General features: G+C 40.9%; 1 protein-coding gene across 1 annotated transcript in view; it reads right to left on the bottom strand.

Annotated features, from left to right (window-relative positions):
- LOC109920736 (serotransferrin-B-like) overlaps nt 1-17,689 on the bottom strand; it is a 76,506-nt gene extending 58,817 nt beyond the window's left edge. The window contains exons 1-10 of the mRNA XM_020520796.2: nt 17,555-17,689; nt 15,836-15,993; nt 13,714-13,816; nt 11,938-12,120; nt 8,931-9,075; nt 7,103-7,158; nt 5,784-5,956; nt 4,237-4,414; nt 2,398-2,534; nt 1,270-1,366 (exon numbers count right to left, since the gene is read on the bottom strand). Coding sequence (XP_020376385.2) covers nt 1,270-1,366; nt 2,398-2,534; nt 4,237-4,414; nt 5,784-5,956; nt 7,103-7,158; nt 8,931-9,075; nt 11,938-12,120; nt 13,714-13,816; nt 15,836-15,993; nt 17,555-17,594 — 1,270 coding nt within the window. The 5' untranslated portion in view covers nt 17,595-17,689. The remainder of the gene's footprint in view (nt 1-1,269; nt 1,367-2,397; nt 2,535-4,236; nt 4,415-5,783; nt 5,957-7,102; nt 7,159-8,930; nt 9,076-11,937; nt 12,121-13,713; nt 13,817-15,835; nt 15,994-17,554) is intronic.
- Between the last annotated feature and the right edge of the window lie 225 nt (nt 17,690-17,914).

The raw sequence follows: 17,914 nt of genomic DNA, 5'->3' as shown, positions 1-17,914 counted from the left end.
GCCTGGCCTGCTGTGTTCCTCCAGCTCCACACTGTGTTGACTCTGACTCCAGCATCTGCAGTTCTTGGGATCTTCAACAGTTATCCAATGCTTCTTCCTTATCGATTTGGACCTTTCCTAGTGATAGAGCTTCCTCTTCTGTCACCACACCCTAGGTAGTATCTCCCTCTTCGGTAATGCAATGTTCATTTGGGAATTCAGCCACACCGAATGTCTCCATGTGTAAACCCCGTTTCTGGTCTCTAATTGGTCCTACTCCTCTTTTTAACCACTCTTTTATGATTTATCTACCTTTGGAAGGTTTGGGGATTCCCCTTTATGTAGGCTGCTGGTCATTTCTCATCATTTTTCTTTGCTTCTTTTATCAGCTTTGTCACCTCCCTTCTGAACCTTCTGTATTCTGCGTAGTTCTCAACTGCATTTTCTACCTGCCACCTGTCATAGGCACTCTCTTTCCTTTATCTTACTTTCTATCTCCTTTGAAATCCAGGGACCTCTGGACTTGTTTGTCTCTTTACAGGCAGTACACCTCAACCTTATCTGAACTACCTGCTCTTTCGCTGTTCAGCTTTTTGCCCTACCACCACTCATTTTTGCCTAGCTCTGTCCTTGCCCATTGATGTCAGGGATCCAGCAATTAATGTTTATTTACTTTTTCTTTGTTTTGTCATTCTCCACTATATTCCTGAACCTTATGATACAATGACCACTGTCTCCTAAATATTGCCCCCACTCACACTTGCTCAATTTGACCAACATCTTTTCAAGAACCAGGTCCAACAGTGTATCTTTTTTAGTTGCTTAGGAAACCTTCCTGCACACAGTCCAGTCATGTTTGCCCCTCACTGCTCCTTAACATACATGAGATTATTTACCCTTTGTCAAATTCAATGAGCTTTCATAATGGGTTTTATGCACCTCTGTGGAGGATAAAAGGCAAGGTTGAACAGTAGAGATGTGACGAATTTTTTTTTGTTTGATTATTTTTGTGTATTTTAATATATAATTCCCCCGAGGTATGAAAACAGCTGGAGAAGAATCCATGACAGGGAGTCTATCTATCGAAGGAAAAAGACTGTATTTAATTTGCCTTTTTTCATTCCATATTATTGGGGGTTCCACGTTATATTCACTCGTAGACTAGCTTGAGATGGACCAATTGAGTTCAGGTCCCAGTGATGTCAACACAAGGATCCTTTCTAAATGCTGTTTGAACCTCCAATTCACATAATAATGATAGTAATTTTGAACAGTATGAAATATACTTACTTTTATTATAATACTCTGCCATGACTGGAACAAGACCACACTTTCCTGCAGTATAGACCTCTCCTCCATCAAAACTTGCTGCATCAGCATCTCCAAACTGCAATTACAAGTTTTAATTAGATTCTCTCTCTCTATCTCCTTCCTTTCTTCTGTAGCATAGATCCAAAAGCTTCTCTCCACACTTGAAGTTAATCATTTAGTGTGTGAGAGACTATAATCTACTCCTCCCCACTGTAGATCTAGCCCAGGATCACAATGTTCTCAACTTGCCAAGAAGTTTATAGATTTCCTCAAGCTATTTGTTGCCATTAGACCATTCTGAAACAATGATAAAATAGAGACTTCAGGGACAGTCAGCATCCATAAGATTTTTGTGTAACAAATAAAAATAATTGAATGAGTTACAATTCAAGAATCTCTGGGAACTGAAGCCATAGCAGGATAAAATTTGCTTGTGAGTAAGAAGACAAGAATAGAGGTTGTTTATTTTCAGAAGGTGGATGTTGGAGAGGGGAGGAGGCAGTAAATGAAGTTGGACTGGGATGATTCTTAGAATAACAAAGCTTAAAGGAGAGGTGTACCTTGAAATGGACAAGGTAGGGATGATAAATTAAATGTATCCATTGTATATGTTTACTTTATTTTTGGAATGGAGTGATGCTACCAAGGCTGCGTTTTTGTGTCCATTTCTAGTTGACTCTGACAAAGTGGGTTTCTCCTTGAATCACTTAAAGTCCTTACAGAGATGGTTTTGAGTTTTGAGTTCAGTGATATGAGGGTCGGTCAGATTAGCTGCTTATTTTGAGTGGCATTGAATTTCTTGAGCTATATTGTGACAACACCCATTCAGTGTTCCATCATCTTCTCGCCTGAACTATAAATGGTAGGAAAGCTTTGAGGAGCTAAGAGTTTAGTCAGTTATTGTCACAGAGTAGCCAGCTACTGCCCTATTCCAGTAGCCATGGTAGTAATACTCCTGGTTTTAAGCTTCTAGCAATCAAAATGGAATCTTACTCACTTGTGTTGGACTCAATCTCAAGGTCTAAAGGATGGGAGAATGTTAATTTTACAAACAGAACATTCAATCAGCCCCCTAAAAGAATGGCGTATAACATTGCTGTCACTCACCATAATCTTTTTGATGCAGTCTTCAGCACTGAGGCCCATAACACATTTTACTGCCCCCCAGCTGTTACACTTCTTTTGTTCAAGAGCTCCAATAGTACACCAGCGTATCTTAGAAGGATTCGAGGCACTCTTGTTTTCTGCAATACAAACATTTGAACTGGTTGTTATAATGCTTTAGTAAATTATAATTTATAGACTGAAACAGGCATTCGATGAGTCCCTGTAGAAATGGTTTGTTAATAACGTACAAACTAACAAATCCGTACCTCCAGCATCCTGTAATACAATGAAGGAATTAGGAACATCATTGTCTGCCATTGGATAAAGTCACTGCGGAACAAGCTATACAGGGTAAAACATCTTAGATTTCACACTGCAGCTTTATGAACTTTGGAATTGTGAAGTGAAAAGAGGCCGAATTCTTTTGAGCTCGTCCAGTACCAACCTGATAATAAGTTGATACAATAACAATAGAGTTGTTGACTAATCATGGCTATTAGTCTCCACTAATAGAGTTACAGCAGACACAGGCTTAAGTCAAGGGAAATCCCAATGGGCTACAGCTTTAAGAACCATAGCCCCAAAGTCACAGTCACTTCCGAAGCATTCTCCACTTATCACGTCAAGCCTCAAATTATTCATTTACTGTACCACAAAACATTATTATCGTAGTTAGTAGATTTTGTGTGAAGAACAAAAGGAGTACAAGTTAGATTGAGCACCGTGAGACAAGGCAGATGAAAAATCAACTGAGGTCTTCCCAATAGATTCCTTACCAAGGATCCTTGTTGGGATTGAGCACAGTGTCGCTTTCATACCATTCCCAATTTAATCTTCATCAAAAACAGTAAAACACGGACAAGTTCAGGAAAAATCCGGTGACGTGGAACAAAATAAGTAAATGGATATATTTTTAAAAAAGCAATTCAAACTGCATTACACAGTTCACAGCATTCACCTTAATGGGGCTGAGCTCCAGAATCTGCCTCGATTATTTATTAACACTTTCCTGCAACTATGGAGATACCATAATGGTGCGTGACATTCCTGTCTCTAAGTTTAAGTATTATCCCACAACTTGAAAGCTACAGAAAGCATCCTGTTCATACTGTAGCTAAACAGACTGAGTATAAACCTACAAATCCCTCAAGCACATATCAATGGCAAGCAGTAAGATAGGGAAAGATTCCTAGTCAAACATATGATAGAAAGAGCATTGGAGACTCTACCATCACTCCCATAGCTCCATACTACAATAAGCAGGTAAAAATGTGTGTTGATTCAGACATCCTATGTGAACTTTAATACACCGCTACCACTTTCTACATTGATGGTGATATAACAAATGTTGGAGGTTATGCATTCGGCAACCGTTGCGATATTGCTTTCAGAAAATAATGCTTTCTCTATGACCTGAGGCATCAGCTGTGGCAACTGTACTTGGAGCTCTTTTCACCATACTTAACCAAGATTGGAAGACTGGCTTGGTTGCAGTTCAAAAAACGTACTTTGACGGCAATTGCTAATGAAGGTCCCAGATAAAATCTGAATCTAATTTGTTTTTTTGCTGTCTGAAAGAATTCACTATACCATCTGACTGCATATGCATGTGGTATGTATTCTGATGGACAGCACACTTATGGCTCTGGGGAGGCTCCAGTGCAACAGCCTTGCCCAAAATCTCACGAATGGGCATCTCCATCACATGCTGGGAGCTTCCCCTGATCCTTAGACTTGCAGAAGGTGCCAGCAGCCAAACATCCTGGCACTTGTATTAGGATATCAACCAAAGATTCCTAAGGGGAGGGTGTTTAATATGAATCTTCATCAAACACTTACTATTTTGAAGAATCTTTACAGCATTTGCATATTCACTGCCAAGGTATAGAAAAGAATCCATCCCAGTTGGGAGCTGAATAAGGTTCTGTGTTGAATCTTTGAACATCAAATCCTTCTGTCCATATTTTGTTGAGTTGAAGAGATTGAAAGGGCTTTTATTCAATGGCCCAAATAATCCCTGGAAAACACATGGAAAAATTCAGCGGTCCTCTTAAAACGCAAGCACGCTTTATTTTTTTTTAAATTCCAGCAGAAATAATTCACCTTGGCCACATTTTCAATGCAAGAACACTTAATGGCAGGCAATGCTGTGCTGAGATAACTCAGTGCGGAGCTGGAGGAACACAGCAGGCCAGGCAACATCAGAGGAGCAGTAAAGTTGATGTTTCGGGTCAGGACCTTTCTTCAGAAAAAGGGTCCCAAGCCGAAACATTAACTTTCCTGCTCCTCTCATGCCGCCTGGCCTGCTGTGGTCCTCCAGCTCCACACTGGGTTATCTCTGACTCCAACATCTGCAGTTCTTGATAATGTTCTGCTGACTCTCTTCTGGTGATCAAGTTTAACATTAAGAGCAAAATGTTCTCCTATCTGCCCACAAAGATCCTCAACTCAAAAACAAAAGATAAAAGCATAAAAGCAGAACAACTGAACCCAGGAAACAAATATGCTGGAAATAACCAAAAGTAAGCCAGTGGGTGCAGGGAGAACTGATGGATGCAGATCTCAGGTGTGGACCCTTCATGAATAAAACTCATATCTGCTTTGCGAAAAGTGTAATCTCAAGTTTGAAGTTGGTACTCTGTCAATGTTACTTGAAGCGCATCCAGCCTGGGACCTAGCAAGAACCATAAGGTAGCCTAGCAGCTTTAGCTAGGTGGGTTGATGGAAGGCAAGAGGTATCTGAATTGGGCATCCTTCTGTCCAGTGGATACTGTACTACACCCCCCTCGCTCAAGATCATACCCCCATTAACCCTCCCCTCATTGGCATCTCAAGCTCAGAACCTCTCCTCCTCCCATTAATTCTTGCCAGACAGCCCCACCCAGTAATGAAAGCAAGGTACATTGGAGGTAGAGGTCACATGGCTACGACAAGCCAGCTAGGACATGACATACAGGTCCAGTTCTCCAAACACGGGGCGGGGGGGCACCCTGAAACATTGCCCTGCCAAGCACTAAATGGCTTTGGGGCATTTGATATCAATGGGGATCTGGGAAGCTCTGCTATTTGAAATATTCTGCCCGTGAAAACTTTAGGTCACAGAAGGAAACCTATTGGGCATACTCTTCTGGAAAAAAACAGAAACGAAATGGGGTTAGCATGAATATGTTCTCCGTGCAGTTAGGCTTGGTACAGAAACAATTGGCAGAAGTTGCTACATATCTGTGATCTTCATCAAAGGCTTTATTGACAGGCCAGCTACCCAGTCACACGTGGTACATGCCATTCTCTCTTTTCAGAGTCTGGATCTGACTTAAAACTGGTGCTGACATTGAAGGGCAGGTTCAAGAGGAAACTTACAAATGCCATTAACCACTTGGTTGTACCTGAGCTCTTGATAGGAATCTCCAAACCACCTCGGTCTTCTCATCATCAGCGCTCCCACTTCTCACCACCACGGCATGAGCCGGCACCTTTGCCCAGTGACATTCCTTGTAATTTTCCACTGGCTTTCGGGATCCATCCAGGCACAGGAGCTCATAGTTTTGTCTCTCAGCAGCTGGGCACAGCAATTGGGAAAGATGAATGATCAGATAGGTTTGTGCATCATTGCCCAAGCCAGCAACCCAGCCTCAGACCAGGTAACAATAATTAGATGTCAGAATTTGGCAAATATTGATTGACAGTATATATAAGCATTTAGCAAATGAAGGTGCAAATAATACAACACACTGAGACAATGACAGAGACAACACACTGACACAGTCACAACGCAATGTCGCTGATACAAAACTCTGAAACAATCACAGAAAAAAACTCCCTGACAGTCATACCTAATTCCAGGAGAAGGAAAGTAACAAGCCTAATATATGCACCAGCTGACATGCCACACAGCATTCAGGGGTCCATTAAGTTGCAGTGATGAGTTTATATCAGAAGAACATATAATGGTGGGTTTTCTTATTCCTCTCCCACTAACATTGATGCAAAGCAATCCTGAAGATCACTTCTGTTCCCCTCATTGGTCCCCATTATTTAATACTTCCCTTTTCAACACCAACGAAGTTAAAGAGCAATTGAATGGGCAAGATAGGTAAGTGAAGCCAAAAAATAACCTAATGAAGTTTAATGAAACAGGTCTTTTATCACATTATATTTCATCACACACTTATTTGTGCAAGTGCAGAAATTTCTACTTGTCCCACTCCATTGTATAACTCCTGCTGTTTTAGCAGACATGGAGGCAGTCTGCTCACATCCCTGCTCTGACTCTGGCTGGTTGGGACTCTATTAAAAATTTCTCCAGCTGCTTCAGTAGATGCAGCCCTAGGGAGACAAGGTGGGGTTCTGACAAACGCAGGGGCACTGCAGTGGATGAGAACTGAAAACACTCTGAATTGGGTTCTCTATGTTCATGATCCCTTTCGCTATCGTCCTTTGCAGGGATTAAGCCTCACTTCACTGCGATGGCTGACCTTGAGAACACTTTGATGCAGATCAGTTGAACCTTGTAAGATAGGACAAAGTCAATGTACTTAAGATGGCATGCATTTTGATGTCCAGACTCTACAAGACCATGGTCAAGACTTCCTATATACCTTTCCCACTCGCCTCCCCTTCCAACCCCATGCTGAGGGTTTTCTTTGCCCACCAGTTGTAAAGCAATCTTTGTCCAAGGGAAGAACCCCAGAAATGGTGCACCTACCTGGCACTGTGCTATGCTTCACAAAGGCCACTTCACCAGCACCGTCCTTCAAACATCTAGAAAGATAAAACCATAGAGACCGATTTATCATTATGAGCAGTTTACAAACCAGTTTACCAAATGGACGGCTGCACTTTACAAAGGCAGCTCGCCAGCACCTTCTCAAGGGCAATTAGGGATGGGCATTCAATGCTGGTCCACATTTCCTGAATGAATACATTTTCTTAAAAATAAAAAAGGAAGTCTCCTTTCTGTTACAGAATAGTAGAAGATGTTTAAAACATGGCAAACTGTTTGCACAAGTGTTTAGCATGTTTGAACGCTGAAAAATATGCAGTCAAGCAATGTCATTGCTTTAGTTTATCCCTAGTGTGTTTAAGAGCCATTACAGCAGCAACTTAATGAGCCCATTCCAGGTCTCTGAAGAGAGGTCCAATTGGTCCCATTCCCGTGTTCTGTCCTTGTGCCCACTTCCTGTTCCCATCCAATTTCTTTCTGAAGTCATTCATTACTGATTTCACGTCCACCACCCTTGTGGACAGTGAGTTCCAGATTATTCAGTACATAAAAATGTTCTTCTCACACCTCTCCTGTATCTCTTGTCCAAAATCTTAAATCTGAAACAACTGGTCCTTATGCAATCAAGTAATAGGAACAGATTTTCATTTTCCTCCTTTGTTAACCTTCTGTGATCTTGTACACTTCAGTCAAGTTCCACGTAATCTCCTTTGCTCCAAGGAAAACAAGCTCAGCTTCTCCCAACATATCCTTATCACTAAAATGCCTCATCATTTGTGGAGTCATTTTGTGAAACCTCTCTGCACTGTCTCATGGACGCTCACATCCTTCTTGCAATGTAATAAGCAGAATTGGATGTACTACTTTGGCTAGAGTCATAGAGCTGTACAGCATGGAAACAGACCCTTCGGTCAAACTCATCCATGCCGACCAGATATCCTGAATAAACCAACTCCCATTTGCCAACATTTGGCCCATATCCCTCTAAACCCTTGCTATTCATGTACCCATCCAGATGCCTTTTAAATGTTGTAATTGTACCAGCCTCCACTTTCTCTGGCATGTCATTCCATACACACACCACCCTCTGCATGAAAAAGCTACCTCTTGGATCCCTTTTAAATCTTTCCTCACTCACCTTACACCTATGCCCTTGAGCTTTCGACTCCCCCACCCCAGGGAAAAGACCTTGACGATTTACATGATCCATGCCCTCATGATTTTATAAACTTCTATAAGGTCACCCCTCAGCCGTATGCGATCCTGACAGGACCAGGCAGGATGGATGCTAAATTTATGTTTCCTTTATCTCGACAGAATGGAACAATAGAACACAGTTTAAAAATAAGGGATCTCTCATTTAAGACCGCGGGGTCTTCATAAGGGAGCGATGGGGGAAGGATCATTGAATATTTCTAAGGCAGAGGTAGATAGATTCTTGACTAACAAGGGACAAAAAGAATATTGGGGGTAGGCAAGTAAATGGTACTATCACAGCACCCACTACTTCATTGAACAGGAGAGAAGGCTATTCCTGACCTTAATTTGCATGTTCATATACTTCTCACTCCACAGATGCTGCTTGACCTGAGGAGTATTTGAGCATTCTTTCTTTTATTTCTGCATACTTGCCACCATGATATTACAATTCCATGATATACATTGCTCAGAAGTTTTCAATATCAAGCAATTAAAGAGGAACAGATTTGAATTTAATTCTTCTGAGTGCACCTAATAACCAGAGAAATGGCATTTGCTGATCTACAGACAGTTCTGATAAACTCTGTCTTCCAATATGAGGAATACCTACTGAAATGCTCCCGAGTAACCGTAGTAGGGTTCAACGTGTGATTTCTTGCAATGGTTCCCTTCTGTCCCGTTGCACAGTGCACACAGTTTTGGGAAATCTGGACTGGCACCTGGGACACAGCTGGAGGAGAAGAAGTTTTGTACAACTGGAGGCAAAATGGAAACAAAGTGCAGGTGAAAAGATAGCTGTGCATGACTGAGCAAAAACTCAAACAGGAATTGAAAGACGAATACTTTATCAAAGTGAACCAAAAGGCCTTAATTAGAATGGATTTCTGGTGTCTAAACCCTAGCTTATTCCTCCAAATGTCTGCTGTTCCTCTGTCAACCATGGTGTACTGCCTCCCAGTGCTAACCTGAAGGTCCAGTCTATTTCCTGTCTGTCATCAACAGCCTCATCTGGTCCCATCACAGCCTCTTCACCCAACCTTTTGCTCCCATTCAGTCATGGCTTCAACGAAAATAAATCAGCTCAAAAGTGAAGAAGCCAATCTCAGTTTACAAGGTGACCTTGAGCAGATGGGCCGATGGACCAAGGAGGGGCAGATAAAGTTTCATTTAAATAAATGTGAGGTGTTGTATTAGAGGAGGGCTTATACACTCAATGGTAAGGTCCTGGTGAGTGTTGTTGAACAAAGAGACCTTGGGGCACAGGTTCATAGTTCCTTGAAAGTGGAATTGCAGGGGGACAGGGTAATGAAGAAGGTGTTTGGTACACTTGCTTTTATTGGTCAGTGCATTGAGTATAGGAGTTGGGAGGTCATGTTGTGGCTGTACAGGACATTGTTTAGGCCACTTCTGGAATACTGCATTCAATTCTGGTTTCTCTGCTGTAGGAAAGATATTATGAAACTTGAAAGAGTTCAGAAAATATTTACAATGATGTTGCCAGGTTTGGAGAGTTTGAACTGTCGGGAGAGGCTGAATAGACTGGGCCTATTTTCTCAGGGGTGTCGGAGGCTGAGGAGTGACCTTATAGAGGTTTATAAAATAATGAGGGGCATGAATAGGATGAACAGTCAAGGTCTTTTCCCCAGGGTAGGAGAGTCCAAAACTAGAGGGCATAGGTTTACGGTGAGGGGGTTAAAGATTTAAATGGGGCCTAAGAGGCAACGTTTTCATGCAGAGGGTGATGCATGTATGGAATGAACTGCCAGAGGAAGTGGTGGAGGCCGGTACAATTACAATATATAAAAGGCATCTGGATGGGTACTTGAATAGGAAGGGTTTAGAGGGATGTGGGCCATATGCTGGAAAATGGGACTAGATTAATTTAGGATATCTGGTCAGCATGGATGAGTTGGCCTGCAGGGTCTGTTTCCATGCTGTACAGCTCTATGACTCAATGACTCTGTAGGAAATAGAGAAACAGGAAAGAAAAGAAGGAGGGGAGCAAATGTAAAAAAGGAGAAAAGACAGAGGCAAGGTAGGAGAAGGCAAAGCAAAGGGCGGGAGAGAGACAAAAGCAAATAATGATTGAAATAACAAAAAAAGATGAGTTAGCTCGTATCAACCAGCTAAAGTTGAAATTAGAGAGAAGTAGGAAGAGAAAGCAAAACATAGAAAAATAAAACAATAGATTGGAAAGAGACAGACAAACATCTCCAAGACACATGGCAGCACTTCACCAAAGCTTTATCAACAGCACGTCACAAACACAAATTTTGCCATTTAGATGAGTGCTGCTTCACAGCACCAGGGACCCAGGTTCGATTCTGCCCTTGGGCGACTGTCTGTGTGGAGTTTGCATGTTCTCTCTGTGTTTGTGTGGGTTTCCACCAGGTGCTCAGGTTTCTTCCCACAAAGATGTGCGGGTTAGGGTGGATTGGCCATGCTAAATTACCCATAGTGGTCCAGGGATGTGCAGGCTATGTGGGTTAGCCATGGGAAATGCAAGGTTACAGGGATAGGGTAGGGGGTGGATCTGGGTGGAATACTCTTTGGAGGGTCGATATGGCCTGGTCCCATGCTGTAGGGATTTATGAAGTGGAGAAGTGAAATAGACACATGGGAACACCACTGGCTGGAAGTTCCTCTCCAAGCCTCTCACCATCCTGACTTTTGGTTCCTTTGGTATTGCTGGGTCAAAATGGCTTACGCACACCACATGGATTACATCAGTTTGAGAAGGCAGCACAGCATCACCCTCTCAAGGGCAATTAGGGATGAGCAATAAATGCTGGCCTTGCCAATGACATCCACTCCAATGAAAAAGAGTAAAGAAAGAGAGTAGGAAAGAAGGGAAAGGAAAGGATGATGAAAGAAAGAACAAAAGCTGATGTATAGATGGACAGTGAGATTAAAAGTAGAAACAAGAAAGGGATATAGAAGACAAAAAGAAAGAGAGAATAGGGTTGTAGCGGGAAGCAGAAAGAGTGGCAGAAATGAAAGAAGGAAAGATGGGTATGCAAAGTTGTAAGACAAAAGGGGTGGAAGGTGAGGGAAGCAAAAGGGAAGGAACAAGAAGGGGTTAAGATAGAAAGGTGCAGTAGAAAGGTGAAGAGATAAGAGAAGGTAGTAAATAAGCGAGAAACAAAGGAAAAAGAGCAACGTCAAAGGGATAGAGAGAATAAAAGACATCCAGAAACAGCAAGAGAAGCTTATTTTTCTGAATTGAAATTATTTATTTTAGACTGGCCAGTACCAGTAATCATCACTGAAGGAGAATCTAATGACAGACCCAGAACAGAAAGATTTTTTTCGGAAGTACTGAACTATTTCCACATCCCTCAATTTGATTAGCTTTATAATCATTCCACCATGTGAACTACATATTGACAGATGTACAATTACTTCCAGTTATTTTTTTCTATCTCATTTTCTGATTCTATTCCATTCATCACAACTCATCATACCTTTTCCCAGGATGTGACACATTAACATGGTTCAAAACTTTGTGAAATCTGTCTCCCAACAACTAAGCTCAATTCTCCACAAATGAAATCGGACAAATTGACTCAAACATTATTAAATTTTCAAGACTTTTTACAAAAAAAAATAACATTTACCTTCCTCAATTGGAGTTGTTCCTTTCCAAGATGTTAAGTTGTATCTCAGAATGGTTCCAATCGGGATGATCCAGCCAGCAGATTTACCAATGCCAGTGTGGCAAGATCTTTTGCCCGATAGATTTCTGAAGCCAAAGTCACTCCCTTGCTTTACAACTGCCACAGCATAGTAGCAGGAGCCTCCTGTAATATACGATGCATTCTCAATCATAATGGAATCTTTGCCCACACCTGTACTATATTGCTAACTTTTGTAAATGTTGTGCAGCTGAGAGAATACGATGCTCATAAAAACTTTGAAAATAGTTCTGGAAACAAATTTGAAGTGATAATATTGCTTGGGTGCCTTAGTATATGATAAACAGGGAACTGAGAATAAATAATTGAGAGAAATCTGTCAATCTGATGAAGAGTCATCTAGATTCGAAATGTTGGCTTGCTTTCTCTCTGTGGATGCTGCCTGACATGTTGTGATCTCCAACATTTTTTGTTTTCAGTACAGATTCTAGTATCTGCAGTAACGTGCTCCAAGATTGCTGTATAGATGGATTTACAGACAGAAGTTGCTCAGATTTTGTTTTCCTTCATTAGCTGTGGGATTTCTTCCCCTCAGGAGATTACCTAGTGGCTGAAAGATAGGATTTTTTGCATTATTGTACTCCAACCATCGCAAGTGTAGATGAAGTTTGAGGGAAAAACTGGCCTTATCATTTTCCTATGTTCACATACATCCTATATCCAGGTTGTGGTTTGTTGGTCAAGTTAGAAAATATTTATGTATCTGCAACTCTTTTATTACCAGGCTGGCTGCCATTATTATAAAGACTGGCACAGATATCTTCATTTTATATAAGAAATGGGATTCAGCTACCCACACTCACTTCTCAATGGTTATACAATGACGCAGCCTCAAAGTGATATGCTGTTAAATTGAAATACTCCTCTTTACAATGTATTATTGAAACACTTAAAATGGCCACATGCAGAAATCCATCAGCTGGCTTCAAACTGAGAAAGTCTATGTTGGAGCAATGCACTAATTGCCATTCTAAGGACAAGAACATGATGCTTGGCAACAGTTTCGGTTTGATAAGGATCAGTCTAACACTAAAGACACAGCAATGATGATTCTCAATAAAAAGGGAAACCAATGGAAAAAGCAGGAGCTTACAACCTGGACACTGCTGGAATTAGCTTTTCCATTTGGCAGATTTCACTTTACTGCAAATTGCAATGGTTATAAATGATTGATGGTCACATCAGATGCCACCAATTCAAATCTTTCTTAATCACAGACAAAACATTGGTCTCACAATGTCACAGTATCTCATGTGATCAGACAATGACAGTGTGTTGAGTTCTACTTGGGAAATAGAAGACAGGTTTGGGTGGTAGACTCACCACATGGAAGAGCTGCAGGTGCCATTGGAACATAGAAATATACAAATTAGGAGCAAGAGTAAGCCATTTGGTCCTTCAAAGTTGCTTCATTATGATCATGGCTGATTATCCAACTCAGTACCTTGCTCTCTCTTTCTCCCCATATCCTTTGATAAGAACTATATCAAACTCCTTCTTGAAAACATTCAATGTTTTGGCCTCAACTGCTTTCTGTGGCAGGAAATCCTACAAGCTGAACACTCTCTGGGTGAAGACATTTCTCCTGATCTCAGCAGATTCAGGGGTTAGTCATATTATAATTGGCATTATACATAAAATGGGAGGCACCACAATCATTTTAGAACAGTTACGCTATCGGCATTTCATGAGTGTTACCTGTAGTGTTCTCTGCTGCAATTGGTTTCAGACGTGGTTCAGGCAAGAGACCTCCCTTGTATATATCTCCACCATCCACAGTTATAGCATCTGCTTCTCCATTCTGAGAATGAGAAATGTGTACATTGTTAATAGAAAACAGGTCCCTTCTTTTCGATCAATGCAGTGACTGAGAACATCATCAATTTTTTCCCCTTTAATTGTATTCCTGCCTCTCCTGAAATCCTGCATGGGCTAGAAATGTATGAAAAAAATACTAGGAGCAGGATTAGTCATCAAGAGTCATAGGCCTGAAGGTCAATGGTTCACAAATGTTCATATGTTGACCACTTGTGGAAGGGAAGGAAAGCTGGCACAATGGGCTACCAAGCACAGCCATAACTCCCACCGCCACCCCCTGCCCCCAGCTTCCTCTTCCTTGTTTTCAGCCCCACTAAGTACTGACAACCCACAGTTGCTTGTTGTAACAGAAATTTTGCTCAGAAAACTACTTTCTCATTACTCACACTTACAGAGACTGGTCCTAGCCAGTCTGGTTGTGTGATATTAGGAACGAGGGGTCTGACCAGTTATCTTGACGATGGCATCACCACATCAGTTGCTGGCATTTGGAAGGCCCTTGTGAACTTCCAGTGGTTTGCAGACCACACTTCAACAATCATTGTGTTAGATCATGATTGATCAGTGTGTCAACTTCTGGAAGCAACTATTGGTTCAACCCCACAATATCATTACCAAAACAAAAATCTATGTCCATCTTGAATGCTGCAATTCATTGAGCATCTGTGGATTTGAGGTAGGAGAATTCCAATCACCAACAAAAACAGAAATTGCTGGAAATGCTCAGCAGGACTGGCAGCATCTGTGGAGAGAAATTAGCTTTAACATTTTGGGTCCGGTGACTCTTCCAAGAGGATTTCTATAATGTCCTGAGTGAAAATTTGCTTTCTGAATTGCCTGAATCTAGAACAAGTAGGCACAGCTTCAGGATAAGGGATCAATCTTTTAGGATTTGGGATAAGGAGAAATTTCTTTTCTCAAAGGGCAGCGAATCTTTGTAATTTTCCACCCCAGGAGGTTGTGGATGCACAATCATTGGATGCATTTGAGGCTAAAATAGACAGATTATTGGCATCTTAGGAAACTAAGAGATATGGGGAGCAAGTGTCTTTGAATCCCAAGGCTAGTTAAAGTCATATTGGATAGCAGAACAGATTTGAAAAAGAAGCAGGAAAGGGCAGACAATGACACACAGCCACTATATGCTCCCTTTGCTTACAGAAAACAATTAGAAGAAATGCATCGTCAATAAATAAAAGCCAACACCTACATTGCCAACAAAGCAAGTGTATTGAATGCACAACTATCATATCAGCGATTGAGGCCAAATTTGGATCCAGAGATTCAACAATATAATGATTCATTTGGGATGGGCAGAATAAATTGTGAAAAGTTGCCACAAAACAAATGGATTTGAATATAGAGGCAGCCTCCAATTGCTGTCAGGGAAGAGGCATCAACAGAACAAACCACATCGTGTTCAGCAGGCTGATCATGAGAGAAAAACACCACACAGGATTTAGGCGCAGCTATATCAATTCCATGACCTATGTGGTATCTAATTATAAACACTTCAGAATACGAGTCAGTGGTCATTATTCACCACTGTGCCTTCAAAAATATCAAATGCACTTTTCTGTCATCGCCTCCACCATCTTCCCATCCCCACCAACGTTTTAACAAGTTACAGCATTTTAAGAGCTGCTGTGTTGTTCAGTTTTGCAATTCCTAATCACCTGTGCACAGCAAGTGAGAGATAAAGTATGAAATACACCATCAGCTCAAAACAGGTTGAGTTAGCATCAAGATATTGGCGAGACATGATCTATAAGGTTATAAAAAAATGACACCTGGGCCACTCTCTCTGAGCAAGTTTCTTCAGTACCATAACCTCATTCAATGAAACAGAGAATCTGCCAACAATGTATACAGTCATCCAGGGGGCATTGTTGAATTATAATAATTGGAGCTGTTGCCATTGATTTGGAAACATCTGCTTCAGCAGGCTTGGTAACTCTGTAGCAACATTATTAGACCACATCTAAATAAAGTAAATCCCTACCTTGATTGCAGTCAGACAGGTTTCATCACTGTCTTCCATTATACATTGGAAGTTAAAGGGTTCACCTGCCATTGATTTTCTCAAATCAATGCATTTTGATAATTCTGCTTCGGAGACTGTACACCATGTGATATTTGGCATACCGGCAAATGAAAGGGCTGGAAAAGAAAGGTTAACAACAATTACAACATAGAAATAGAATAGGAAACAGAAAGCAAGAGGGAGAGAGATCAGGAATCTAGCCATTGTATATGGCTGAGAGCACAGTGGGGGAGGGTCAAAGAGTGCCATACTTATTATTACAGGATACTGATTATAAATGTGAGAACTGAAGGCAGTGTTTAACAGGAGAGAAAGAAAAAGGCTTAAAGCATAATAATTATAATTGAAAATGACAGAACAGTTATATAAGAGATTTAAAGGTATTGATTATACAATAGAGAGATATCATGCACAGCTAATATGCAAGTGGAAAAAAGAAAAGAGAGAGAATAAAAATAAAATTTAACAGTTATTTGGAATTTCAGAAGCTCAGAACATCCTGGTGTGGGTTACAATGAAATGTGTAAGAGATATGGTAACCAATCCAATCACAGCAAGGACATGTAGTCTGAAAGTTGGCGATGGCCAAGTAATTTCATTTTTAGAGAACACGTAAAGCAATCAAAGCAAACGACATGAGTAAGAATCGAGAGAGAACAGTGATAACAGAGGAAGAATACGAGGTACTGAGTGTACAGAAAAGTAGAGGTCATAGATATAGAATGAGAGGAGGTAGTTCCAAAACTGATACGAGGAGAAACTACTTCTCTCAGGGCATTGTGAATCTGTGAAACTCATTGCTCCAGAGTGCAGTGAAGGCAAAATCTATCAACAGATTCAAGAAATAAATAGTTATGTTTCTGACGAAAAGCAGGTAAAGGGCTGTGGGGAGCAAACAGGAAAGTGGAGTTGAGAGTGGGATAAGATCAGCCATGATCATGTTAAATGGTGGAAAGGACTTGAAGGGCTGATTTTCTTACTCCCATTCTAAATTCCTATGTTCCTACCTTCCTAAAAGAGAGACAACTAGAAGTGTACAGTGGAAAGTGAGCACATCAAACTTGAGTAGAGGCTGGCAAGAAAAGAATTGATCCAGGAGAGAGAGAAAACAGCAGTTATACAGGACAGAGGTAGATGACACTGTGATTATACAGAAAATAGAGAAAGATAGTGAGATATTGGATTATAGGAATAACTCTAAAGGAGGTGGAGGACAGCAATTATATAAGAGAGAGCAAAGGCTGCAATACATGAGAGACAGAGCGTGAAAGAAAGAAAGAAAGAAAGAAGGGAAGAAAGAAAAAAACAAAGAAAGAGGGACTGCAACTAGAGAGCTATAACAAATATAGAAAGAACAATGATTGTAATAATACGCAACAGCAGAGAAGTGATGGAGAGAATTAGCAATGAAAGAACGTGGATTGTGTCTATCAAAAAAGACAGAAAAAATGTACTTTGCTAAAACTCTTTACGTAACTTCAAAAAATTCCAAAGCATTATCAATCACCGAAATATTTTTGAATTGTAGTCACTTTGTAATCCAAAGAAAGTTTAATTGATGTGCTGGGCTTTAAGAATTGAAGAATTTAAGATAAATAATTATGCTTAGCAGTGAATAACATGTTTGAGCGATATGTTCAGATAAATGCCAGCAGAGCAATCAGCATTAATACTCACAAACAATTCCCATGAATATAACAGCATAAGGTAAAATCATCGTGCCAATCTGTGGATTGAAGGAACCTAGAACAAATTCTGTCACCAACCGGCAATGGTTTGTGACGAGACTTAGGTGCGCTCTCTCTCCTTTATAAAGTCTAGAGATTAACAAGCTGGCAGTGTGAGATACAAAACTGACCTTGACCTGTTGTGAGTCATATTTCACAAGTGCACTTAGCGAGCCTCAGTCTACCGAGATACTTTCAAATAAATCTTTGTTTTGCCCACAAAGAATGCAGAGAAGGAACAGTGTAGTCCCAGAGGGGTGAGATGGGGATTTCCCATGATTTCCTGCAGCTGGTCAGGTTAGTTGATGAA

Source organism: Rhincodon typus, chromosome 13 (assembly GCF_021869965.1).
Source record: "Rhincodon typus isolate 14 chromosome 13, sRhiTyp1.1, whole genome shotgun sequence".
NCBI lineage: Eukaryota > Metazoa > Chordata > Chondrichthyes > Orectolobiformes > Rhincodontidae > Rhincodon > Rhincodon typus.
The sequence above is the reverse complement of the archived record's forward strand: the minus strand, read 5'-3'. Positions and strand labels throughout refer to the sequence as shown.